The following is a 27,625-nucleotide window of genomic DNA, read 5'->3' on the forward strand; positions in this document are numbered from 1 at the left end:
CCCAGCCATTAAATAATTCTGGAGTTTCTTGAGCTTTTCCATGTCACGTGCACTAGTGAGATCCCTGTCATTCATTTTGATGGTCCAAGCTTCCCTCCATCTGCAGGTCAATCTTACCTTGACATTTTCTCGCCATGTCTCATCATATCATAAACACACATTCATGTTAATGATCTTCAAAAGAACCACCAAGATTGCACTTCTCTTATCACTCACTTCAGTATAATGTCCTATCGGTCCTATTTGTCCCATCGTTTGTTATGATCCTCAAACGCTCTCAACATTGTGACATTGTTAAGAGCCAGCAGTGCCTTCCAGCATGCCAAATCCTAGCACCAAGATTTTATATCCAGACCCAGAAGCAATCATCAATATCTAGTCGGCTTTTCGAAATTTATCGCAAGATGCTGTTCTGTTCATATTTGAAATCTCTCGTGTATCTCAGACCAAGTTCTTTGAGAAAAACATCTTGCCTATGCAGAGATCAAGTAATGAAGTTTCATGCTATTGCTATCGTAAAAGACTGGCTACCAGAGGAGTGTGAATGACTCGATCTTATTTGAATACACTATACTTCCAGTGAAGTGAAGCTACCTCAAAGTCCTCCGTTTCTTTCCATACTTGAAAGAAAAGGTTCTCACTCTCGTATCATTGGCCTGGGACTGTCCGCCCTCCTTCACGGCCAGTCCTTCAAAGGACATCTTTATCGTGAATTGCTTCTCTTTGTTGTTGTGTTAGCTTTTCAAAACATTCAACAAAGAATTTTCATAATGTACATCCAGGAAGCAAAATTATCAATTCACAAGAAGTTTTGACTCCTCATAATAACTTCAACATTCTCAAATTTGCCGACAATGCCAACAATAAAATTTGGACAAGCGACAAACTCAATTTTCAATGTTAGTCGGACCAAATATGGAGAGAAGCGAGTTTATGTTCCTCCACATGGTTATGCTTCTGCAGCTAGCGGGTGGTCTCCCACAGGCTACCTTCACCCTAGTGGCAATTTCAAAGAGATCGTAAAGGAAAACGCATCGAGGAGTTCCAAAAAGCGAAACTCCGCGGTTTCACGATACGGGAGCTTGTCGACTTTGATATAGTCAGTGGTAGAGTTCTGGAAGAAGCAGATCTTGGATCAATTCCAATTCATCCTATATTATCACAAAACACTGGGAGAAACTTGGGCAGAGACAAGGGGATTGGCCTCTACAAACACCCGAAGTGATGGAAGGTGGCCATTAAATCATGGATAACCCTTATATATTGAAGGAAATGAAGCCAGTTCTAACATTAGCAAGTGCATTTCTTTCTGAAATGCATACTTTACCATTTGTATATCCCCTCTCCCACGACCTGGTCAGGTAGATCTTGTGAAGAGAATTGATTGGCTTATTTCTTAGTTAGATGCATTGCTCTTAGGGCCTCGAAAACCGGTGAGTCGAGGGAGATCAACCATTCCGCTTCCGGACGGTCTTTATACATTCTGGCGCAGAGATCAACAAGCTAGGACTGCAAATGGTTCTGAAGAATGCGAGAAGGCTTTTACTGCATATTTGAAATCGTTACAGGAAAGACTAATACGGGGGTTTGCCGCGGGTTACCGTATGCCATGGGATGACGCTCCTATAAAAACCAATTGTCTTGGTGTTACTCACCTCGGAGAGAATAGTGAAGGTAGACCAGTCGTTTGGATATTTTTGGACATCAAGATCTGTGATTTACTCTTGAGGAACGCTTGACCTCTGCAGAGAAAGCAGGTGCCCAATATTACTTAGCAATTACTATGATTCATGAATTAACGCATGCAATTGGTTTTAACTTTTTTGACGATCCTGAAGTCAAGCTTCGCTATGGATACGAACCATATTTCGAGAATTCACCTCAGTGTGAATTGGGGTTTGAAATGGAAAACAGTGTAATTGATACCAATGTGGATAAATATTGCAATACTTGGCTAACCAGCATCAGGTTTTTGGTGGTATCATCGAACCAGTCTTCAAGGCACCTGCAGCTCTGCTCGCATATTGGATGGCTTCCAGTTATCCCTGTTGGTTTCATATGCACATACGAACTCCGGAAACAATGGTTTTGGATTTGGTTGCGGAATATAATGATGTGCTATATACTTACTTTATCCCGATTCAAACTTTCGAGGATATGAGAAAGCTGAGCTTTTGGGATACTGTTATTCGGCGGGTAAGTTCTACTACCCACCTCTACTCTTACCACCAAATAGATTCAAGTCTTTACTGACTTCCAAAACTTGAAGTACGGCTTCTCAGTAATTCATGCTCGGTCAATAAGACATGGGTGAGGATCGCTATACAAGGCTGATTGGACGGACTACGATGAATTCAATGCTCCCCAATTGGCGTTGATGAAAACAGCTAGATTCTCGTTTCACGAAGGGAAACAACAAGCTAGGATTAAAGAGTTAGCCGAATCGGTAGAGCTGTACAACTCAAAACAATTTTCACCTTCAAGAAAGACAGCTTCCAAAGTTTTAGACGATATAATGGCAAGCGCATCAAAAGAAGAAAAATTCTACGACTTCACTCAGGAGTAAGGAGCCAAGCTCTCCCTAATACGTGAAGTTTGCATTGAGCTGCAAAAACCATCAATTGCTGCTGATGCAGTGCTGCTGATGCAGGACAAGGTGATAAAGTAGCGTTACTACTTATCCCAAAGCTCGAGCAAGCAGTATTAGCCCACAAAGAAACTTTCCATCTCCTAGAGGCCTCGGAAGCGTTCAGACATGAAAAATTTCGAGATCGTCGCGCCACGCTTTTCCGTTGGAATGTCGGTACTCGTAGATTGCTCAATGATTTAATTACCGAAGTTGACAAAAACCAAATAAAGATGAGATTGTAATCGCAACTCTTGAACAACTCGTTCAGCTCCTTGCCCAGCTCGAAGATGTACGCTTGGAATTATTCCCCCCATTACCTACTTGGACAATTGGACATGAATATAAGGCCGAGGGAATCGAGGAATTGAAAAAATGGCCCGAGAATTTCTTTGCAGGAGAACTTGCAGAACTGGATTTCGTGTATCTTCTCTACACTGCAGCGTTGGAACCTAATTTGAGTAGATGCCGTACTTTGGCAGGAAACAGGATGCAGGAAAATTTGGGTTCGTCGCCGATGTCGTTTTATTGTCGCTTTTTGTGCATGACGCAGGTGCTAGTGTGTAGTGATGAGTGGATGGAGAGGAAGTGGGAAGAGAGATATCAAGTGATAGGAGAAAAGTTGCAGTGGTTGAAATTCATGAGGGAGGGGTGTATGGAGTTGTGGGGGAGTACTTTTGAGGTGTGGATGCGGTGGTATGAGGCGAGGAGAAGGAAGGTGGATGATGAGAAGGCGGCTGAGGAGATGGCGAGGTTGTCCAGGGAGAACTCGGAGAGAGGGAGGAGGAAGAGGAGGGAGAGATTTTAGGGGGTTTGGGGAAGAGTTAGATGGGTGGGTAATTTTATTAACTTGGAGTTTGTATGGTGATTTTGGAAAGTAGGGGTGTTGAGGAATTAAACTGGGTGTTCAATTTGTATGCAGAACTTTGTTAGTGTATTTAATTGCAATTGATTTCAGTTCTTGAAACTCTTTTATTCGTTATATTTTTCATTCATAACTCTTCTGTGTCTGGTTGTTACTCTGAGATGAGTCGTTACATGCTAATCTATATCTAGAGGGTGACACGGATCACATCTCCATTCCCTCCATGATTTCCTAAATGTCTACCAGAATTCCTATCCAATTCCTGAAAATGAGATGAGATTATGGAGATCAGATAAAAACCCTTGAAAATTCTCCCAATGCCATTATTGCCATGGCCTGACCATATGGCATACTTGTCCTATCAATATCAATGTAGTGCTGTAAGGTATGGCCCATTGCTGTCCCGAAACTGACATCAAGTAATTCTCCTTGATCATTAACCTTTCCCAACACAGCTTTTATGGCTTTAATCGCACAATTCTGATATTCCTCTCCTTCTATATAACGCATTCTTAATGCTTTCAAAATACCATATGCAAATCCGGCTGTAGCAGAACTTTCAACATAGGATCCTGAATCTGCAGATTGGTCCAGAAGTGTACGCCACAAACCATCATCTTCTTGATATTGAACCAATGCGTGACACTGCGCTTCCAGAGTGTCGATAAGATGAATACGGAATGAATCGTTGGTTGGCAAATCGAGCAATTCCAACATCTCTGGAATGACAATTGTTAACCAAGAGTTACCTCTCGCCCACAACGCCTTTGCAAAATTATGTCCTCCATCTGCAAAAGTCCATCCATGAAAGAATAATCCAGTCTTGGTGTCGAAAAGATATTTGATATGGAGGAGAAATTGCCTTTTCGCTTCTTCGACATAATGAGGTCGATCTAAGACTTTCCCAATCTTCGCCAATGGAAGAACCGTCATCATAAGCGTATCGTCCCACAATTCTTGAGCGTTGGTCGAGTTGTATGTCATGTGTGACATTCCACCATATTTTGTTCGTGGAAGCTCATACATTGCCCATTCTGCCCAGTTCTCCAACCATGGCAAGAACTTATTGACCTTTTTCTCTTCATACACGTATGCTAGCGTCAACATCGCGGCCACTGTGTTGATATTCTTGGTAGTTCCCCCTTCATCGAAGCGATTTTGAAACCACTTTTCGATAATCTCCAGGGAGTCTTGAGAACCGGTGAGACAATGATCTTTCCAAAGACCATAAAGTCCAACACCATGAGTCCACTCCCATCCTTGCCACCCTTTGGTATCGATGACTCTGCCATCTTCCAATTTCAATAGAAATTTTCCAGATTCATCCTTGATATGAACCATTTGAAAAATCAAGGAGTCGATGGCCTTTCGAACATCGTTCGAGGCAACATTGAACACTTTTTGCGGCATTTTCGTCTCGATTGTATTAGAAGTAATGGGATTTGAATTCTCTGAACTTGACAATTCTTACTCCTTCCACTCATGATATATCTACTCTTGAAATCCGGTGTGATTTCTACCGAACCCCGAACTGTCAGCCCTTGGCGAATCCCCCGCGTTTATCCTTGACCTTACTAGTCTTTCACGTGATATTTCTTACTGGACGAAAACCACTTCTGTTGTTGCTTGTGTCTTCACTTGATGCATATATGGCATAAACACAAAATACTTGATGCAGTTGCCGTTGCTATCCAGTGAAGTTCATCTTATAATTGCCGAGTTCTCCTCAAATCAATACGATTATAATTCTGCTGCAATTTCTTAGAATTCTCACGGAATCGTTCCAATTCGTTCGGGTAGCCACAGCAATTTCATATCGTCTACCTGCTCTGAAAGACAGAATTTTTGCTTTACTGTCGGTATGGGAGACGCAGTCTTCTGCCGCAGATGCCTGCTGGAGTTGCCTGTGAAGTTGATTCAATGGATTGGGGCATCGTTTGTTGAACATCTTTGGTAACAAATCAAATGTCTTTCTCTACTTTCTCAAATCGCATTGGCGCTTACGACGTGCTTTCAAAACTCGTACGTAGAGTCGAAAAAGAAAATTTGATATAACCTTTCAGGTGTCATGCCAAGGGTTTTACGGGAAGCAGCATTAAATGCAGTGACCCACAACTCCATCCTCGGTATATCTCGAGACTGTGGATTGAAAGTGTCACCCGTATTCGAAGAGCAAGAGTCATCTCAACTCTCGTCATTATTCAATGCGATCACGATGTCCCACCCACATACAAACGTGCAGTCAGCGGATAATATGGAAAGTCTCCAAGCTGAAAGATTGGCAATCGAGGTCTATGAGCAATTACATTCTTTAAAAAGTACGTGTTAATCACAGCCTTCTATTTATTGTTCCTGCATAGACTGAAGGAGTACGCTCTTGGTGAAAGCCAACAGCAAGTTCTATATTTATAATGGCGGTGAAATGAGAGGTTTCTTGTGGGAACTTCCAATAAGCGGCTGTTTTCTGCCCTGGCATCCAAAAACAGATCTTAAAGGGAGAATAGATCTGGATTCCAGTCAATTAAACATCATTTACATCACCATTACCATCCCTGAGTAGATGGTCACTGCACGCAATACAAAGACTGCACTGGGTGTTGACGTTGATAAAACCTTCTGGATAGGAAGTAAGGCCGCTTGTGATAGTGGTGTGTCTTAATACTCTTCAATACCAAGATTACAAAAACGGTTGTGGGTTCCACGGCCCTGTATTTGATAGCAGTCGTATGCGCGATCGGTTGTTATACACTTTAAGTAGGATAGGTACCTGCTTGCCCCAATCTGAAAAGAATCATACTCTATTTTGTAACAGATGGCGCTTTATTTTGTTTTGGTATATCCACTAAGTATAACCATAGAGAGAGCTTTGGGTAAGCGGCCATTAATATCGTTGGCTCAGTGTGATCCACGGAATGTTGGAATGAAAGTTTGTTAGCCAGAGCAAGTACTGACTCCTCGACTACAAGTTTTCAAAATCCTCTTTCGATAAATAGACACACAATGAGATTTTTAAAAGCTACATGGCATTGGATTGTATTTTGATGGTAGTCCTACCAGCTCAGAATTGAAAGAATTTTTACCCTCAGAAGATGCGGCTATGATCAACTTGAGATGCTGGCACAATTCAGACTTGCTGAAATTCGGCCGGGCAGTCCACACAGGAGTGGTATATTCGGAGCTATTTGATGAAATCAACGGAAATGGGAAGCTCCGGCACGCGTCGACAGACTTAGAGCTGTCTCAGGAGAAGATAGGATCTGAGATACACGACGGTGATTTCAAAATACTCGGAATGATTAAGGGCCTATTTCTTTCTAAAAGGGCAACTTCACTAGCTGGCCATGTGCCCAGGGGGGATAAGAAGATGATCGCAACCTCAGATAGCAATCAAGGGTCTTGTTCAAGTGAAGATCAAGGGAATGAAATCCAAACAGAAGCAGAAGAACAAGATCTTCCAAAAGAGCCTGGGTCCGAGCCTAGAGAAGGAATATTCGTTCTTGAATGGGTTTTCAATGACATCAGTTCATCCGCAATGGCCATATCAGAATTGGGATTATCCGAGGTTATGCAAAAAAAAACACTTTAGAAACTTGGCAATCCTCAAAGTAAATGGCCGGAGGTACTGTATGAGAAATTGCTGACCCCGGGCCTCGTGGCGGCCAAGAAGGTCTTCGATGAGCAATATACTACTCAAGTTTTCGCCTTAGATACGAAATATATGAGAATGGAAGATGGATTCATGAAGAAATTGAAAACAGCTAATAAGGAGATTTCTGTTTTAAATGCGCAATATACGAAAATCAAACATGAACTCCAAAAGAAATTGGAAGCAGTCTATGAGGAGAACTTTGACTTGAAGACGCGAATCATGAAAATGGTAGTCATATTCGAAGAGGTATTGGAAACACATAGAAAGAAGGGGACGTAGAAGGAGAATGCTAATAAAGACGAGATGAGTCGGCACATGGATGATTTGAACAAGATGCTCATGAAGATTGCGGCACAGCGACTTGAGCTTGCAGAGAAATTGAGATCTTCGTTGGAAAATGTTCCACAACCATTGGTAGAAAGAGAAGTCGAAACGACAAGTGCCCAAACATTGGAGGAATGCGTCTCTGGAAAAATGTGGTTCAGAGATCCCAAGATTAACCCAAAGAATATTATCGAGGCCATCAAAGACGCTCATCTTCACCATATTCAATTTGTCCGTGACACTGAGTATTTTCGAGGGTTGACGGACGGCTAGAGTATCCAGATCATTGAAAATTGGTTAGATTCCTGGGAACCTACTGCAATCTTGGAGGAGGAATTGTTTGTCTTCTCAAACTAACATACCGGCGAAAATATACACAAACACACTGGCTCAAATCTTGAGGATCATGAAGCCATGATAGATAGCCAACTCGAACAATCTCCAGTCCAATCGACTTCTTCCCCTGAGGTCGTCCCAACGTTCTGTACTAGTGATATGGGTATTTCGTTACTAGATGTGGAAGGGGGGCTCGACGATTCCTTTTTCGATGAACTAATGAGTGGTTCAGCAAAGGAAGATGGAGACATCGAGGATTCGTATGTGAATGAAACAGGGCAACAGAAAACGCTTCAGCAAAATATGGAAAAAGAAGTCGATCATACTTTTTTCGATGATCTTACAAGTAGCACAACAGGAAGAGATAATAATATCGAGACTTCATGTGTATACATGAAACAGAGCAACCAAAAACTATCCAACAAAACACAGAAAGAGAACTCGACCATACTTTTTTCGAAGACGTGATGAGCAATTCAACGAAGAGAGGTAATGATATTGAGAGTTTGAGTGGAAGTGAAAGAAACTGGCTGAAGGCGGCTCAGCAACATGAGATTCCAGCTTCTCAACCACAAGACTTGGAGGATGAGTTGACTATTGTTGTGGATACTACGCTTAGAATATTGTGACCACTTGGTTTGATGATGGTTCTGGGGCTCGTTTGATATTATTGAGTTTCATTTTCTGCGCAGTAGCGGAGTTAGGATAATCGGGACGAGACGAATGAGTTGGGGTGGTAGTTTGATTGGATTTTAATTTTGCCGGTACTGAATGCCATAGTTAGTATAGGAAGCCTGTTTGTTCCCTTGAATCGTTTGGCTATTCAAATAGTGTAATAGGGTTGGAAGTAGGTGTGTTCAAGGTGTGTGATTTTGAGGCTTCAGTGTGTGCGTGCAGGTGCAGCCATTTTTCTTCCTCTTCCAAACGGAAAGAAAAAGTATAAATAGACGAAACGTCTGGCGGGTCTTGAATGCTATGATTCAGTTCTATTAGAGAGTTCGAAGTATACTAAAATGATACTTCCTACCTCAAATAGCAACGTCATTCCATCTACTTTCATTCTTCTACTTGTCTCCAATCAAAAGAGACATTGCTCTTCTCTTTTGAAACTCCTATTCGCACGGTATTTTTTTTTATAGATTAATGCTCAAAGACAAGACCAAATATACCTAAACTACTTAACCACCCAGTCTATACCCAAGTTTCCCTTCCTCATTCTTTCTATTTCCCAATCTATCTCTCTATAGTTTACTCTCTCTCTTGCCCGCCCCCTCATCCCCTTCTCCGTCTCCACTAGCAAGCTCTTCCACCTTCGCAAACCGATAGAAGAATTTCAAACTCTCCGGATTCAGCAACGTACCACTCGGTTTGATAATCTTCCCCGATACGATTTGCTTCACTGGAAGTTCGACTTTCTTCAGATTTACTGTTGTCTAGATAGGTTTGCAGAAGATTAGTTTCAATGCGCGAGATCTATAGAGTAAGAGATTCCTTCAGAGTTGAAAAGATGAACTCACAGGAATATCCGGGGCTTCGAAGATCCATTTCGGAACATGTCTTTTACTTAATTCCCTTCCAATTACCTCTTTCACCTTTTCTCTCAACCTTTCGCTAAATTTCTTACCCTCTCTCATTACTAAAAATAACATTACCCTCTCATCTTCATCCCCTTCTCTTTTCTGCCCCACGCACAAACTCTCTTGGACTTCCGCCCCAAAATATTTCTCAATAATACTATATATCTCCGCGCTGCCAAAACGAACACCACTCGGATTTAAAACGCCATCTGCTCGACAGAGGAAATGTAAGTTATGAGTTACGGGGTGAATGGATACAAAATCACCATGCGTCCAGACATGAGTATATTTCGAAAAGTAAGAGGAATGGTACAAAGAACCGTTGTGGTCGCGAAAGAAGAAGACGGGGATATTAGGGAAAGCATGGGGAGCTACTAATTCACCAGGCGTGCCGTGCTCAACTGAAACACCTTGTCCGCTTTCGACGAGAGCATCGTAAACCGCGATAGGTGTGCCTAAGCTAGGACCTTGAGTACCTCCAATGTAAACTGGAGTCAGGGGATTCCCTTGACCAAAAGATCCTGCCTTCGAATCATCAGCACACTTGTTGTCAACATACCTAGAATATGAGACAACCTACAATATCCGTTCCTCCGGAAATATTAGCCAAATGCACTCTTTTTGAAAATCCTATATCATAAAACCATTCAAAAAGCTGATCCGACAATACCATACCCGTGCTCGTCACCGACTGCAAACTCGAAAGATCTGTCACATCTCTTGGTGCAATCTTATTTTTCTGCATTTCGGCCATCCACTTTGGGGATGTCCCGAAGTGCGTGACTTTTAAATTGCCGAGAAGTTTTACAAAGGTAGTGAGATCGGGTTGAAAGGGACTTCCATCATAGAGAACTACGCGACATCCGTTGAGTAGATTGGAGATGGACATGAAATACATTATCCATCCGGTTGTGGTGTATTGAAGGACAGTAGACTGGGGATCGGTTTCTAGATGGAAAGTTCCTTCTTTAGCTGCGCTGAGGATTGCGCCACCAATGGAATGGACGATACATTTTGGTGTTCCAGTGGTACCAGATGAATATGCAATGAAGAAAGGATCGTGGAAAGCTGTTTTGGCGAAAGTAATAGTTCGAGATGTAGGTTTTGAGAGGTAAGTGGATAGACTCTGGGTACGAGGGAAGTCGGTGATATCTGAGGGCGTTTGAAATCTAGGCATGGAAACCATTCCTTTGAATTCTTTAACATTTTTCATCCCATGCACAATCGCCAACATCTTTTCGCGAAGATCAACAGTCTTGCCATTGTAGACGGCCCAATCATCCATAAAAATATACTATTATATGTAAGTTACTTCTTCACACATCACTACTTCATCTGGAAATGCTAGACATACCTTTGGTTCAACCTGCAAAGCCCGTTGCAAAACACCTTGAACACCCATATCCGTCGAACTACTACTAAACAAACCTCCAAGCGATGCTACAGCCAGGCACACCTTCAAAGTATCAAAAGAATTACTAGCCACAACCACCACTCTATCACCCATCCCAACACCATGGTCTTTCATAGCACTAGCTAATTCCGCTACTCCTTTTCTCAACTCCCCCCAACTAATATCACGTATTTCTGTTCCTCCTTCTCGAACCTCAGTCAAAGCAATCTTATCTTCTTCTTTCCCAATCGTACCTCCATGGGATGATGCATGACCGGGTACTCGCGAATACAAGATATTTTCAGCAAAATTCATATATACACCCGAGAACCAACGCGGTATGGAACCTATAGGTGCATTCTCATCAACGACGGTTGTGTATGAGCCGCTATAGATTAGGTTGAGGTATTGGAAACACTGATCCCAGAATTGAGCTCGGTGAGTGGTGGAATATTGCCAGAGATCCCAGAAGTTCTGAAGTAGTCAATTAGTATATCAAAGACAGGAGAAAAGGTACCGGTAGCTCAAATTACATCGATCTGAAGATTGTGTTTTTGATTGATTTCCTGCATCAGTTTATACATAGCTGTGCTTTTGGGATTGGGATGCTCCCAGAGCTTTCTGGGTAGACTCATGGAACTCATGTCTGTATATAATCTCTTGAAACTTTGACGAGACAATGAAATGGAAAATTGGATGTCGAAGTAAGTTGATATGATGAGGAGGAGGTCATCGAAAGCTAGGCTTGCTGTCTAGCTACTGATAACCGCGGAACTACGGAAGTAGCTGTATGGAGAAGATCTTTCCCAGATTGTGACCGATGGCGGGATGTGCGGACAAGGTTGATATACCACGGTATCAATCCGCTTGTTCATATTGAAGATCCGCCACACGAATGATACTAAATAATTCTGATTTTAGCATACCATATTCTTCTCGACATACCGGTACTCAATGTACAAGAAAGATGGACGCGGTGGATTGGAACGAGCAATGTTGTTTCGAGGTCTTAGGCGGCTGATTGACTCCTACATTCCAAGGTTGAGGGATGGCTGGATGGTCGGAGAGACATTCTCGAAGCCCCACCTATCTCTTTTTGTCATCTTGACTCTACCTCCCTCTACCTTACCTTTACTTACATACAACGAATTTCCTAGACCCGACAATATGCTCACAAAGTATTTCGCTTTCGTATTACCGTTTGGCTCTCAGAGCAGTAAACATTCGATTTGCACTAGCAAACGCCGCCCCATCAAACTAATACCTACTACTTATTGAATCTCCTAACCCAAAGACAAAGAATAGGAGATGACTTCATTTTATAAGGCTGGAGTAAGATACGAAGTACCATTTAAGCGAATCCACTGTATTATAACGATCAAGATGTTCCTTTTAATGCCGCTAACATATGTACACAGAAATTGCAATAACATAGTTTATCAGCATATAGCCCATATCAACATATAGCCCACTTTCACCTCAATTTACACTTTCAAACTCATATTATTTAATAACAATTGAATTAATTAATTGAAACTATTAAGAATTTAATAATTTAGAATCTATTACATTATTTTGATAGATTTTTATATTATATCCTGTTTTTCCATATTTACTATAATATCAATTAGAAAATACTTTCCTATTAGAATTCTCCTTTTTTTAATACTCATTACATTAAATCTAAATATCAATCTTTTATTGAGATAATATATTAAAAGCTTTTTATTTAATAAATACTTCTCCTTAATATAATTAGGTTTTTTTTATATATTAATATTTATTTAATACTTTATTTATTACTCAAAGTGTATAATTCTTTATATTTAAAAGTGTATTTTTATAAATTAATCTTTTTATATCCTTAATTAGAGTTAATATAATTTCGAATATAAATATAAGGAAGCTTGATTAATAACAAGTTATTTGAGATTTAATTAATATTGATTGAAAAAGAGCTTCAATTGGGTTATAAGAGATTTAAGAAATCTATTAATTTAAATCGAAAAAGGGGAAGATAAACATACAAATTCGAATATTTAATTTCGAAAATATAACTTTAGAATTAAATAGTATTAAATTTATTCCTTAAAATCCTAATTTTATATTCTAAAAGATAATTAATTTTTTGTATACAATTTCAAAAGCTATAAAGAATTCAACCTTCAAAATATAATTAATATATATCTTAATAAATCTATCAATTTGATCACCATATAAATGTTTTAGATTACTAAAACAATTAATATTAAGTAATTAAATTAAATAACTTAAATATAATAGTAAATATAAATATATAATATTATTTTCTTTATAGTATACTTGAAAAACTATTGATTTATAACTTTTATATTTATTTAGTATTAATATTCGATATTTATTCTTTTTTCAATTCTTAATATATTTATTAAAATGTTTCAATTATTTTAAATCTGTTTCATTATTTATCCATTTATTAGATATAGATTTAATAGTTTATTCTATAAGAAAATTTGTTTTGGTGTATTAATTAAAAAGATGAATTTGTTTTTAAACTATTAGAAATAAAGGGATAATTTCATTCCTTTTATTTCTATATATTATTATTATAGTTCATTCTCAATTGTTTAGTTGTACTGATTTACTTCTACTATATTTCTTAATATTAATAATAATTATTATTATATATATAACCCCTATTATAAAGTCTATTTTATTAAAATTATAGAAATCTCTATTCAAAATATTGTATTTCGTTTATATATTTGTAATTAATCAAAACCATTCTTTAATAAATTTAGGATTTTTATAAAAAATTCTTTGAAAATTCTAAATATAATTAAAATATATCTTTAATTTGATTCAATATTTTACAAATTAATATGCTTAAAGCTTTCTAACATTCTTTATACCTTTTAATGTTACGGGAGCTGCCTCTAGGGTCACGTGGAAGTGTCTAGAGATCTCTCGAGGTGGTTTAGACTAGACTTCAAGTAGGAATTCAATAAGGTTGTAACTGGTTGCAATTCTCGTAACTATAGTAATGAAACTAATGATTGTTCTTGAGCACGAAGCTCTACATGTAAGGAAACCCTTTCCCTTATATAGACCTTTGCACTCTGCGATCCCATCGATCCCACTCACTGAGAGTAGTGGGCGTAGTGGGATCCCACTGATCCCATTGATAATAATCGGTGGGACTGATGGGATGGTCCATCACGTGATACTAGTCCCGTGAGTCTTGTCGTCCTGTCTTATTTCCTGTCCTAGGGCTAATCCCTTGGGAGCTTACTAATCCTAGCAAGACCTCTCTTGCTTACTGTGTCCTGTATTGCTTATTCTTCTTAGGACCCTACTGTCCTAGGAACCATGTCCTATGATTCAGTGTATTCTATAACTAATACTATATACATGCCTGAGGCTTTCCTTGAGTGCCTAGTGTCCCCCGGTATACTGCAGCTGAATCACTGAGGCCTATAATACCATTATAGCCTATAAGTCAGTGATTCTACAGCCTGTTACTAATCCGTTGTAACATTTAATTCGAGAATATAATTTATTATATTTTTTATATTTCTAAGTTTAAATAAAAAACCTTTTAAATCTATATTGAATATATATTCAATAATAATATCCTCTTTTAATTCTAAAAGATTATAAGATTTATATTGATATTTTGTATAAGGGGTAAAATTGTTAATTTTATATTGTAATGTTGTATATAGGATATTATATATATTAGTAATTTTTCGAATACTTTATTTTTTGTTTTTCTGAATAGCTTCGATAACAAGGAGTATATAGACTTTTTAATTATTCGAATTTATAATGGATTGTTAATAAAATATATGTTGAAAAAGAAAGGTGTAAATTGAGATGAAAATGAGTCATATGCTGATATGGGCCATATGCTGATAAACTACGTTATAAGATTATCGTGAAGCGAAGATTCGAAAGACAACAAAGACAAAGTCACACCACCGAGATAACGTGGCTGATATCAGGCTACCTAGGTACCTACCCCTCATTATTCAACAGGAGTGATACTCAGATAGTGAATATTGTGAATATTGTATATATAGTATTAAAGGAAAAAAGCTCATCGCATCTACCATCTCCGATCGGCGTTCCTTCCACTCCCAAATCTCCATTCACGACTTCGAATATCAACAGGAATAGCATAGCATCGGCATCAAAAAACTCTATGCCGGACAATACCCTTCCTCCTAATTTCCGTTTTCCATAACTATCGTTTTGTGGAATCCCATTATCCGACAAAGTAAGACTACAAGGGTCATTGAAGTCCGCCCCATAAATCGATGAATATAAATAATCTTACAATACAACCTGATCAAACTCTAATTTCCCACCCTAAACTTCAGGGTCCCTACACACCATCCAACATCTCTCCCGCCAATCCATCAATCCATCAATCCATCAATCCACCCCTCCCACCCCTCTCAAAATATCCCGCTACTGGCCCCACCCCCCCTATACCGAAGACCAACCCTACGCCGGACCTATCCTCTGGACCCACATCCTCACTCGCGGTCCCCCCACCGCCGCTTTCCTCACCCCCTTCATCTCCGCCAGCACTCTCATCTACCGCAAACTCCCCTTGCCCGCCTCCCTACTTCCGCGCCCAATCTTCATCCTTTCCCTCCCAACTTCTCAATCTCCGCTCTATGGGCACTAACACTCTCGGCGTCACTTCCCTCCTTACCATCGCAACCATTGCCCGTATGTACGGGCGTACAGATATTGAATATCAGGATCGCAGCTGGCGTCTTCTAGAAAGCAAAGGACAGATGGAATCTGATGATTGGATGTATGGCGGTATGATAGTTGGTGCTCTTTGGAAGTTCAAGTCTGGTTCTTTGGTGGATTGGAGGGTGAGAGTTGGGAGTATCAGTGCAGGGAGCGCAATGGGGGCTCTGGGGTATTTAGGTTGGAGGTATGGAGTCAAGGGGGGAAAATGGGATGAAGATTAAAGGAATGAGAGGCCTGAGAGTACGAATTTATGATTGATGATTCGGACTTCAGGCTGTATGGCACGGTTTAGAAGTTTGGCGGAAAATTAATTGGATATCTCTCGCTCCTTATTATCTATAGGTTGGTGTATAATACTATAACCATTTAATTGACTAATACCCCATGTAAATGTATATCTAAATTGACCAACAACCATCCCTTATTAGCGAACAGGTGATCAAGTTTCAAATGCTATACGCCAGTCAGAATGCATTTTTACCCCCTCTTTACCCATTTATTCTGCTATTGTCACAATTGCCTTCCGTCCCACAGTCATACGCCCCTAAAAGAGAAACAAAACTCCAACAATTGTAAAGACGTGAGAGGTTTCCATCTCAGACCTCCCCTCCTTGTTACCACCTTTCCGAGACCCCAGCTCCTTAACCAATTCACCGAAAGAATACTAATCACCATCACTAAGCTCCATTGAATTGACTTCATTTATCACCACTTTGCTCCTCGACTTCCCCTTCCCTTTCATTCTGCTTGGTCTTAAACTTGCTAAAACCTCATCTTTTCTCAATGATAACTCCCTCTCAATGTCATCTTCCTCATCATCAAAAATCCTACTCCCATTGATACCATGAATGGCCGTTTCCTCCAAAGCCTTATTAAGCAATTCGGTTGCAATAGCATCTTGAGGTGAAATAGCAAGTGCTTCGTGAAACATCAAAACGGCTTCAAAAGGTTTTCTCTGCTCCATTAATACCAAACCCTTTGCACAAAAAATAGCCGCATCTTTTCCACCCTGCCGAAGTACGGCATCAAATTCCGCCAAAGCGGCATCCCATTGATGAAGACGTCGATATGCATGACCCAGATTCGAGCGAGTGGATATCCAAGCTTGTGGATCACTGTCGATCTCTTCAGCAATTTCGAGAGCTTTCCTTAATATTAAGACGGCATCTTCGAGTCGTTCTTGGTGATAGAATACAACTCCCATCTCGTTCAGAAGTAATGGATCGGTTTTGCAGAGTTCGTATGCGGTTTTCAAAAACTCATCAGCTAGAGTCATGTTATTCAGCATGTGATTTTGCATGCCTAAAAATAGTTGGGGCAAATGAGTGCCCATAAAAAGTCTTGCTGCTGTCGAATATGCTGAGATTGCTTGATCATGTTCTCCTTCTGCTGCGAAAGTATGGGCGAATCCAATCCAAGCAGGTCCAAAATGAGGATCCATCATACTGGCTTTACTGAAATAACGTCGAGCTTCAGCGACTTTGTTTATGGCCAAATAATAGATTCCCACGGCAAGCCATGTACAGGGCTCTTCTGGATGATTATCCGCTAGATCGTGTGATACCTGTCAATATAATGTCAGCATTTATGGCGTGTCATAGCTTTTCCTTCGAACTTCTCTGAAAATTGAGCCGTGCTATGTCCACCCGAAAAAGATGCGCCATATTCCTGAACCAAGGATTCATCAATGCGAGGCATGAAAAAGAAGTCGATAAATGCAAGTGTGCTAGGAAAGAAAGAAGACCATGTCACTTACTAGGAACAAAGCATTCTTCAGTTGTAATTCGTACAGACATGCTAAATGTAAGGGGTATATACTAAAATTGTATTTGTCCTCTTCGAGAATAGAATTTGTGATGGCTAAAGCATCCTTAAACCTGCATTGTGTAAAGAACAGATCCGCTTTAGACAATAAAAGATCGGGATTTGTAGCAAGATTGTAATGTGTTGAGAGTGTTTCTGTCGCTGTTGTAAAAGCCGCAGGATTCTTGTATTTCGAAAGTCGAGTAGTATAAAGCATTTTTGTAAATTCGGCAGCTTCTTGTGAAGATGAAGTATCGTCCGTAACGGATATAGTATCGAAATCCAGGGATTCTAGAAATTGCCATTCCTCCTCTGGTGACATCAGACAGTTCTTCATAAGCTGCTCGAATGCTTCGAAGCATTGTACATCTATTCGAACAGCATCTTTGTAACATTCCTTCGCTCTATCGAAAGCATTTTGTTTAGCATAGCAAAGTCCTCGTAGAAAGCACATTGCAGCTTCGAACTTGACATTTGCCGCTTCATCTTTTGCTATCTCATCGTGTCTATGCCGACTGCTCTGTGTCGTTGATCCATTTCGGGCATGACCTCTTGTATGTTGTAATTTTTTCCTGTTGTGACCGGCCGTTGATATCAAGTGTGTAGGGTTCTTCTCGCCGAGTATACTCAAAGCCTCCTCGAATCTCGATTGTTTTATCAGACAATGGCCTGCAAGGTACCGACAGGATGGATTTCGAGCTATCAAGTCTTGTTTGGTTAGGAAACTCTGAGCTCTTGTATAGTTTCCCGTAGAGAAGTGCACTTGTGCAAGCCAGAAAGCATCTTTATCACTTTCTATAAAATGGTTAGATCCAGAAAGTAGTCAAGAGGAGTATGGAAGAGGTAGTACTTGTTATAGCTAGCAATTTATCTCCAATGAATATTGCCGAGTCGTATTGGTGCTTGTTCATAGCATCCTGCCGCCAATCTCTCAAGAATTTCTCCATATCTTATCGTAAATTGTATCCATACAATCAAGTTTCGATTACTATGATCAATTTCAAAGGATATATCAATTACGAAGGGGTACTAAATTAGGTTTAATGTTTGTTTTCATAGCGAGGCAGTCGCGTGGGGTGACGCGAGGCTGAGATCTTTGTCAATGATTTTCACGAGGCTAGGCGATAAAGGCTTACATAACACATTCTACCGCAGACTGGGCTATCAATTTGATCCAGAACTTCGTCGCCTTGTCTTGTTTCTCACCTATAATCCATCACTGCATCGCCAAATCAGAATCGAAATTACTTTCATCCCCTTTGGACACCTAAAAATCTACTACGATAACGATCAGATTATTTACGGCAGCTTAATTCAAGATGTCCGAGCGAAAAGTTCTCACCAAGTACTACCCACCTGATTTCGATCCTTCGAAGATTGTTAAGTCGCGCGCTCCCAAACAAGTAGGCCCAAAAGTACAGACAGTCCGCTTGATGGCACCATTCCCCATGAAATGTACGGCTTGTGGAGAATATATCTACAAAGGGCGCAAGTTCAACGCGCGCAAAGAAACTACGGAGGAGAAATACCTGGCTATCTCAATTTATAGGTTTTACATCAAATGTACGAGATGTTCTGGCGAAATTACCTTCAAGACGGATCCTAAAAACATGGATTATCAGTGTGAGCGTGGCGCCAAAAGAAATACCGAACCATGGCGTGCTAATGGAGGGGGTCTTCAAGAAAGTGATGAGGAGAGACTCGATCGTTTGGAAAGAGAAGAACAAGAGCGAGATGCCATGCAAGAATTAGAGGACAAAACCGCAGAAGCAAAAACGGAAATGGCTGTCGCCGATGCATTGGATGAAATTCGCACAAGAAACGCAAGGAATGAACGGGTCGGAAAGGATGGAGCTGAAGTCACTGTAACACGAGAAAATGTTGATTCGGAACGAGAAAGACAGGAAAGAGAAGACGAAGAAGCGGCTCGAAGGGCGTTTATGAGGAGACAGGAGGCCATGGAAGAGATTATAGAAGATGATGCTGATGATGTCGGTGCAGGACCAGCACCAAAGATTACCAAAGAGGAGGCATTAGCAATGCCACCTCCGAGCTTCAAACGAGTTGTGAAAAAGAAAAAAGATCATGCTGCTGCATTGGGGATCAAGAAGAAGCCTTCCCTGGTTTGAATGGAGTCCTCGGTTGTGACGGCAGACGATAGAAATACTACGATAGTATATTGATATTCGAGTGGATTGGTATGGGAGAGCGTTATGCTAGCACAAGATAATGTTTGTAGAATCAAATATCATTCGTTCAAAAAGCCACTAGAAATGTCAAAAGTGCGTAGGCTAACTAAACGCAGATTGTCTACGGCTTTAGGGTTGCTCCCGTGAATCTGCCCGCGCTTTGATGAAACATGCTTTTTCCACCACTGCAATCCGACGTTGTGTGTTGATGATGTATGTAAGAGTTTAGGCCCCGGCTTATCGCACATTAAGTAAAAACACACCAAAAACCCTCATTTCTTCAACTTTTAAACTATATATTAATTCAATTAATTTATGAATTAAGTTTATAAAAATAATATATAAGATTGAGAATTATTAAAATGATTCAAAAAAACAAATGAAATATTTTTAGTTATTTTTTTGATAAAATTATAGGTTCTTAAAGTTGAAAGTATTGAAAAACTTGAAAAAAGTAGTTTTTTTATATAGGAAAAGTATTATATGCTATAAATTTTGAAAAATTTCAATTTTAAAAAACTATAACTTTATTAATTTTTATAATTTCAAGGAATTATTTCAATTGAATATTCTTTATATAGTTATTTCTTATATATACAATTTTCAAATCAATTCTTCAAATAGTTAAAGAATTATGAAAATAATTAATTTATATAAGAAAATAGTATTTTTGCGGGGATTTTGTTACGAAAAAGGGTGGTGTGCGATAAGTCAGGGCCTCAACTCTTATATAGCCGATATTTCCGTTCTGGATTCGAAAGACAAATACTTCTTTCGCTCTGATTGATTATTCGTTGTCTTATCCCTTTAGGAGCGATTGAAATGGCGACACACTAATTGAACTTAAACCTAATAAGGAATTGAAATAAAGTATGTTCAAGATTAGGTTTTTATGTACATATAGGAGGGTGTTACGAGGCTTATTTAAAACCTTATATCTTGATATACGAGGCTTATAAATCATATTTTCTTTTTATCTTTAAATCGAAATAAATCATTTGCCTTTACTACTAACATGGTTTATCAGTGAGCGGGTCATATTAATGAATGGGTCATTTTCACCTCAATTTACACTTTCAAAACTATATTATTTAATAATAATCAAATCAATTAATTAAAACTATAAAGAATCTAATAATCTAGGGTTTATTATATTATTTTGACAAGTTCTTGTATTATTTCCTGTCTTTCTATATTTACTACAACATTTACTAAAAAATACTTTTTTATTAGAATTCCCCCTTTTTTAATGCTTATTATGTTGAATCTAAATATTAACTTTTTATTAAGATAATATATCAAAAGCTTTTTGTTTAGTAAATACTCCTCCTTAATATAATTAAGTTTTCTTTATATGTCGATATTTATTTAATATCTTATTTGTTTTTTGAAGTATATAAATCTTTGTATTCAAAAGTATGTTTTTATAAACTAATCTCTTTATATTCTTAGTTAGAATTAGTATAATTTCGAATATAAATGTAAGGGAGCTTGATTGATAATAAGTTATTCGAGATTTAATTAATATTAATTGAGAAAGAGCTTTAATTAAGTTATAAAAATTTGAGAGATTTATTGATTTAGATTGAAAAAGGGAGGAGTAAATATACGAATTCAAATATCTAATTTCGAGAATATAGCTTTAAAATCAAATAGTATTAAATCTATTCCTCGGAATTCTGATTTTATATTCTGAAAGATAATTGATTCTTTATATATAATTTTAAAAGCTATAAAGAATTTAATCTTTGAAATATAATTGATATATACCTTGATAAACTTATTAATTTGATTATTATATAAATATTTTAAATTACTAAAACAGTTAATATTAAATAATTAAATTAAATGATTTGAATATAATAATAAATATAAATATATATCATGGAGGTAATAGACAGATCTAATAATCATTCTGATCTGGAGATAGGTATATAGAATGATTATAAATTAGATTGATTTGAGGTATGATTATAAGGATTATATTTGTTTTATATATTTTGATTAGGTGATAGAGTCGTTTAATTAGATATATAGGGTATATAAATGATTAAGTAATTTGAAGGAGTATTAGGATTAATTCTAAAGGGTTATATTATATAATAAATTTTGTAATATACTTTTTAAATTGCTTAATACTTTGATGATTATATTAAAGGATTTATATAGCAAATAAAGGAAATTTTTTTAGATAATAAGTAATATAAGTGTTGGTAAGTATTTTACTCGAATAGTTATTGTAATTTTTATTTGTTGAATAAACTTATTTATTAAATGAAAGAGTGTGAGGTATATAAATATGTATAATTGTTCAAGAAAAAGAAAAAGAAAGTTGTTGTTGGATTGTAGGTAGTTGTGAAATGAGTATTAATCTTTAGGTTTTTGCTTGTAGGATTATATATATTGTAGTATTCATAACTTGATTAAATGTTTGGATTAATTGATTCGATAGATTCGTATATATATAATGCTTTGTAGTAGTAATGGATTTGAATAGAATTTGATTGATATAGATATAAGAAAAGGATAATCCTTTTTTTTAAGATTTATATTTGATATTTTTAATATATTTTTTTATTATATCTTTTTTATTAAAGAATTTCTTAAATTTATTGATATTTTTAATTATTATATCAACTGTTCTTTATATATATTATTAAGAGTAATATCAAATCTAATGAATTAAATGTTTAATATTTTTATAATAAATTATTACCTTTAGCTGAAGTTTGATTGTTTTATTTCGATAAATATATTACATAGGTTAGATCATTCTTTAGTATATATTAGTAAGATTGAGATAATAGCTTTTTGAAGAAAGTTGAAAGTATTTGAGCTTATCAAATTGGTATAAAGAAAGATTGTATAATAATTACTTAAACGAATTATAATAATCCTTTTATAAATAATGAAAAAAATGATTATCTTTTTAATCTTTTTCTAAATAGCATTAATACCTTCTTTTCGAAGTTTTCTTCTTTTTTTAATAATCTTAATCCTACTTTTATATTGAATAAAAAATGATTATCTATTTATAAAGTTTATTAAAAAAATAAAAGAAAGGATTCTAAGTATAATTTGAGGAATAAGGATATATAAAATAATATTCCTTATATAGAATATATTTGTTCTTTTCTTTTTAATTGTTATAAGAAATATAGTAAATGTTTTAAATAGAGAAATATATCTTCTTTTAAATATTAGAAGTATATTATATATACTTATATACCTCTTCTAATTTTTTTAAGATTTTTGGGAGTTTGATTAATAAAGCTTTTCGATTTTGAATTTATAATACTTTTTAAGTAGGTATATATTAAACTTTTATTTTATTATAATCTATTAATATATCTTTTAGAAGACTATTTCGAACTAGAAGTCGGCTTATATTATAATAATGATTATGTTAATGATAATTAAAAAGAATAATGAGTTTATTAATCTCGATTCGTTTTTATTACTAATATAAATTATATCTCCTCCTTTTATTTAATCATTATGATTATTTATTTACTTCTTTTTATTAAAAAAATCATTACCTTTTTCTCTGATTAAAAAATAGAGATCTTCTTTTATAACTCAATCTTCTATAATCAAATGTATAAAGATTGATATAAAGATTTATATAATAATCTTTAAGACTAGATCTCAATTTGCTCGTGATAATTCAAAGGGTAAAAAGAAAAGGATTGAATTTGATATAAATAATAATAATAATCTTAATAATTAATATAATACTATTAATAAAAAAGATGTAGTTGATTTTGATAACAAGCTTATTAAAAAGAAATAGAAACTTGAATTAATATAACTTGAGATCGAATTTATTATAAAGAAGTATATTTTTGAAGGAAAATATATTGTTTGATCTTATTAATTCTAAAGTTTATATCTTATAGGTTTAGTAGGAATATAAAATGATTAAACTTTTGATATGATAAGTTATTAGTTAATTTGTCTACTATTATTTTTATTGTAAACAAATATATAAGATGGAAATTGTCTTTTGAATATTCCTATTGTAATCATATATTTTATATATTAATATGTTTCAACTTAGTAATAATTCTTTTATTCTTATTTATTATTAATTTAATCGTTTATTAATTGTTATAGAAGATCATAATTAATTGTTTAATTATAAGATTGATCTCTTTAAGGAATCAAAATATAGCTAATATCTCTTCTGATATATGTTTTATATTAAGTAATTCGACTTTGATTGTAAAAGTAATAATGGTATTTTGTCTCAAAGCTTTTTATATTATTAATTTATTAAACAATGAGATTATAAATCCTTATAATGATCTTTATGATTCTTTATTATTAATAAATAATATATTTGAGAATAATAAAAGCTATAGGAATTATTCTCAATAATATTTAATTAAATAGTATCTTATATTTTAAAGATATTGAATATAATAATTAATTACTTTTATATAATTTAGAGATAGATTAATTAGAAAATAATTAAATTGTAATATTACAAATATAATATCTACTCTAATTATAATTACAATATATAATATTAATTTTATCTTTTCTTAATAGATTTATATAATTATAATAGATATCTTTTCATTATATTTCATAAATTCTATAATTGATAGCGGAGTATATGTGTTATTATTATTAAAATTAAACTTCTTTATAATCTTCTTAATATAAATATTATATATTAATTATAATTTTCTATCACGGAGGTAATAGCTAGGTCTAATGATCACCTTGATCTGGAGATAGGTATATAAAGTGATTATAAACTAGATTGACTTAAGGTATGATTATAAGAATCACACCTACTTTATATATCCTAATCAGGCGATGGAGTCGCCTAATTAGGTATATAGGGCACACAAATGATTAAGTAATTCGGAGGAGTACTAGGATTAGTCCTATAGGGTTACACTATACAGTGAATTCCGTGACATTTTCCTATTTTCTGATTATAAATGATCTGAATACTTAAAAACCACTTTATATTATTTAGATCTTTCAATTTATAGATAATCTTGATATTAAAGATAATATTATTAATTATTAATATATACTTATAATAATATATAATTTATATATTATCTATAAAGAATAGTATTAAAATAGTTTGATTTGGATTTATAAAAAGATAGAGTTCCTTTTTATATTAATTTAAATTTAAATTCTCGAATGTTTTATTAAAATCCTTAAATTATAATGTGGGGGAATCTTAAAGACTATATAGTATATAATTAAGAACTATGTACTTATTTGGTTCTTTGAATTTATCTAGTAAGTAATAAATTATAGATATACTTAATAAATCCTTATAAATATTAATAAATATATTAACAACATTAAATTACTTTATTTTCAGATTATATTTTACTATTAGTATTATTATAATCCTAAATAATCTTCTAGTAAATGTTGTGGTATAGGTTAATTTAATTGTATTTTTTATATGAAGATTATTATAAATAATTAATTTAGCTTGATATTATGTTAAAAATCCTTGTTTATTATATTTATATATAAATACTCATTACAATAGTATAAAAGCAATTAATACATCTTCTATATTAATTTCATATTATATTTTATAATTTTTTAGATTGTTTATCTTAATCTTATATTTATATTTAAATCATTTTTTTAGGAAATGATTCTTGAATTAATAGTAACGTTAAAATATTTTGGATAATTCTGATAAATATAAGTTAGATAGCTCTTCTAAAGTTTTATTTTTAAATGCATTAAAAGAACTAGGTTTTGTTCATATAATAAAGGCGATTATATTGTATATAATAATAAATAAGTGATATTCTCTTTATATATTTATATTTGAATAACTAAATCAAAATGTTGAATAGAAATCTTTAATACAGGAATTATTTTTTAATAATAATTTTGTAATAAAAGTATTTATAAATATATGATTAATAATTAACGAATTGTTTTATAGCCTTTTTTGTTATTGAATTTGATAATAATGATTTATAGATATATTGATATTAGGAGTTGATTTATTAAAATCAAAGGATTAATATTCAAATGGATTGAAAGTTAAATAAGGGAGTTTAATTCTTATGATTTTTTATCTTTTAGATTTTCAATTAAAAAAAAGTGAAAGTTGATCTTTCTTAAATTAATTGATTATATATGTTGAAGGAGATAATCTTTCTAATGATATTATTTCTTTAATGATATAGGAGTTTATAATATTAGTAAAATGAATATTTGAATTACTCTTGTATTCCTTATGTATGATTTGAGTAGTATTATTAATATGCTTATATTTTATACTATTTAATTAATTATTATGATTATTTAATATTGTTAAAGTAAAACTAATAGATTTTTGTATTTAATTAATAGTTCGTTTTTGAATTTGAATTCGGTTTTTTATTTTTAGGGTTTTTTCAGAATATAGAGCCTTATGTGTACTACTACTTTTAATATTCATATATAAGCTTTTATTTTTCAAAAATATTCTTAAATTCTGCTCGTTTTGAGGTGTATTTGAAATGTGTATAATAATATTAATTGAATTAGTAGTAATATGTGTTGAAGTTATTATATTATTATTTTGATTAATAATAATATTATCGATATTGATTATTTGCTGAATATTGAGAGCTAATGTAAACTATTATAGCTCTTGATTTATGTATATATTAATAATTTTATTTATTTTATTTATTTTGTATATTCTTTTTTCGAAAAAAGTAGTATTTTGAATAACAATAATCTTCTTGAGCTTAGGTATTCAGATATAATAGATTAGGAAATTTGATATATATCCAATAAGATATTCGATATTAATTTTAAGATTAGTTTTATATATTCTCTTATTTATACTTAATTCTCGTTCTTTATTTAGAAAGTATACTTTACAATTATATTAGTATATTTTACTTTAGTTTGACTATAGATCGATAATTAAGTAATTTACAATTATTAGAACAGATAATTATAGATATTTATAAAATCAAATATTTAGCATTTTATTTAAAGATTTGAATAATCGAGCTTTAAAAGGATTAATATTATATAAATAAGTAGTAGCTTATATCACTTCGATTTATAAAAGATTAAGTATACCTAAGGAAATTCACATTTTGATTTATTTAATAATTACTTCTTATCCTATTCATTCAAATTCTTCATTTAATTTGTATATATTAAATAAAAATAACTCAAGTTTTATATCTTTAACTTTAATTTAATTCTTATATATAATGTTTCTTATAATATTAATAATTAACATATTATTATTCTATTTGATATAAATTATTGAAAGATTATATTTTCAAAATGTTTAAGAAAGAAAGTTCTGGATTATATTGAACATTTTAAAATGAATCTTTTAGTATAATAAAAAGCTAAAGATCTTTTTATTAAATATATTCTTGATTATTAGAGGTCAGAATACTCTAGTATATATATATAGAAAATCGAATAAATCTTATTGAAATTTATAAAAAGGATGAAATGATTGAAATTCATTTTATGATATTATTTGTTTAATATAAGTATATAAGTAGTTAATACATTTGATTTTAATAAGTCCTTTTATTTTTATATTTCTTATTAAGAAAATAAGATGTTTAAAAGATTTTTTATTTAAATATTCTAATCTTTTATATTATAAGTCTATAAAATCTTTTTAAGGTTTGAATAAGTTTTTTAATTAGTAAAATGATTATTTGATATTAATATTGATTATGAGATATATTAGTAGATTTGAATTTATTGGTATAAAATTTAGTTTGAGTAAGTAGAAGAAAAAAGATTTATATTCTAAAAATAAAAGGTTATTTTTATAAATATATTAAGTAATAATATGATTATTCTCAAGATTATCTTTTTATAAGATAGAATTAATCCTTAAAAATTATATTCTTATATTTAAAAGCATTATTTCCGAAATGATATTGATATAAAATCTAGAAATATATATAATATTCAAAGAATCAGATCATTTTTTAAGCTTTAAAGTCTTTAAAGAATATTCTTAATTGTATAAATATCTTGTTCAATAATCTGAATTTTTATTGTTTTTATTTTAATATAGTTTAATATTGATGAAGATATATATTCATGTTTATTAAGGAGATTAATATTGTTAATTA

At 34.1% G+C, this 27,625-nt stretch overlaps 9 protein-coding genes across 9 annotated transcripts; 6 read left to right on the plus strand and 3 right to left on the minus strand.

The window, feature by feature from the left end:
• Positions 1–854: 854 nt before the first annotated feature.
• EAF01_007705 (uncharacterized protein) lies at positions 855–3,434 on the plus strand (the record flags this gene model as incomplete). The annotated part of the gene is made up of 9 exons (XM_038915961.1): positions 855–1,099; positions 1,299–1,332; positions 1,401–1,674; positions 1,749–1,915; positions 1,969–2,196; positions 2,270–2,281; positions 2,330–2,562; positions 2,637–2,803; positions 2,860–3,434. The coding sequence occupies 9 exons, from the start codon at positions 855–857 to the stop codon at positions 3,432–3,434; spliced, it is 1,935 nt and encodes a 644-aa protein (XP_038768432.1).
• Positions 3,435–3,779: 345 nt separating this feature from the next.
• On the minus strand, positions 3,780–4,901 carry EAF01_007706 (uncharacterized protein; the record flags this gene model as incomplete). Its single annotated transcript, XM_038915962.1, has 1 exon — positions 3,780–4,901. One exon carries the CDS (start codon positions 4,899–4,901, stop codon positions 3,780–3,782), a length of 1,122 nt encoding a protein of 373 aa, XP_038768433.1.
• A 1,687-nt stretch (positions 4,902–6,588) lies between these two features.
• EAF01_007707 (uncharacterized protein) lies at positions 6,589–7,077 on the plus strand (the record flags this gene model as incomplete). The annotated part of the gene is made up of 1 exon (XM_038915963.1): positions 6,589–7,077. One exon carries the CDS (start codon positions 6,589–6,591, stop codon positions 7,075–7,077), a length of 489 nt encoding a protein of 162 aa, XP_038768434.1.
• A 366-nt stretch (positions 7,078–7,443) lies between these two features.
• On the plus strand, positions 7,444–7,737 carry EAF01_007708 (uncharacterized protein; the record flags this gene model as incomplete). Its single annotated transcript, XM_038915964.1, has 1 exon — positions 7,444–7,737. One exon carries the CDS (start codon positions 7,444–7,446, stop codon positions 7,735–7,737), a length of 294 nt encoding a protein of 97 aa, XP_038768435.1.
• A 141-nt stretch (positions 7,738–7,878) lies between these two features.
• Positions 7,879–8,268, plus strand: EAF01_007709 (uncharacterized protein; the record flags this gene model as incomplete). The annotated part of the gene is made up of 1 exon (XM_038915965.1): positions 7,879–8,268. The coding sequence occupies one exon, from the start codon at positions 7,879–7,881 to the stop codon at positions 8,266–8,268; it is 390 nt and encodes a 129-aa protein (XP_038768436.1).
• A 773-nt stretch (positions 8,269–9,041) lies between these two features.
• Positions 9,042–11,414, minus strand: EAF01_007710 (uncharacterized protein; the record flags this gene model as incomplete). Its single annotated transcript, XM_038915966.1, has 5 exons — positions 9,042–9,233; positions 9,318–9,902; positions 9,958–10,671; positions 10,732–11,244; positions 11,304–11,414. 5 exons carry the CDS (start codon positions 11,412–11,414, stop codon positions 9,042–9,044), a joined length of 2,115 nt encoding a protein of 704 aa, XP_038768437.1.
• Positions 11,415–15,434: 4,020 nt separating this feature from the next.
• Positions 15,435–15,740, plus strand: EAF01_007711 (uncharacterized protein; the record flags this gene model as incomplete). The annotated part of the gene is made up of 1 exon (XM_038915967.1): positions 15,435–15,740. The coding sequence occupies one exon, from the start codon at positions 15,435–15,437 to the stop codon at positions 15,738–15,740; it is 306 nt and encodes a 101-aa protein (XP_038768438.1).
• A 152-nt stretch (positions 15,741–15,892) lies between these two features.
• On the minus strand, positions 15,893–18,307 carry EAF01_007712 (uncharacterized protein). Its single transcript, XM_038915968.1, has 3 exons — positions 18,173–18,307; positions 17,276–18,117; positions 15,893–17,083 (listed from the first exon to the last, which is right to left on the minus strand). Exons 1-3 carry the CDS (start codon positions 18,267–18,269, stop codon positions 16,184–16,186), a joined length of 1,839 nt encoding a protein of 612 aa, XP_038768439.1. The 5' UTR covers positions 18,270–18,307; the 3' UTR covers positions 15,893–16,183.
• Positions 18,308–18,641: 334 nt separating this feature from the next.
• On the plus strand, positions 18,642–19,451 carry EAF01_007713 (uncharacterized protein; the record flags this gene model as incomplete). The annotated part of the gene is made up of 1 exon (XM_038915969.1): positions 18,642–19,451. One exon carries the CDS (start codon positions 18,642–18,644, stop codon positions 19,449–19,451), a length of 810 nt encoding a protein of 269 aa, XP_038768440.1.
• Positions 19,452–27,625: the final 8,174 nt, after the last annotated feature.

Source organism: Botrytis porri, assembly GCF_014898465.1.
Source record: "Botrytis porri strain MUCL 3234 chromosome Unknown BPOR_010, whole genome shotgun sequence".
In the NCBI taxonomy this organism is placed as follows: domain Eukaryota; kingdom Fungi; phylum Ascomycota; class Leotiomycetes; order Helotiales; family Sclerotiniaceae; genus Botrytis; species Botrytis porri.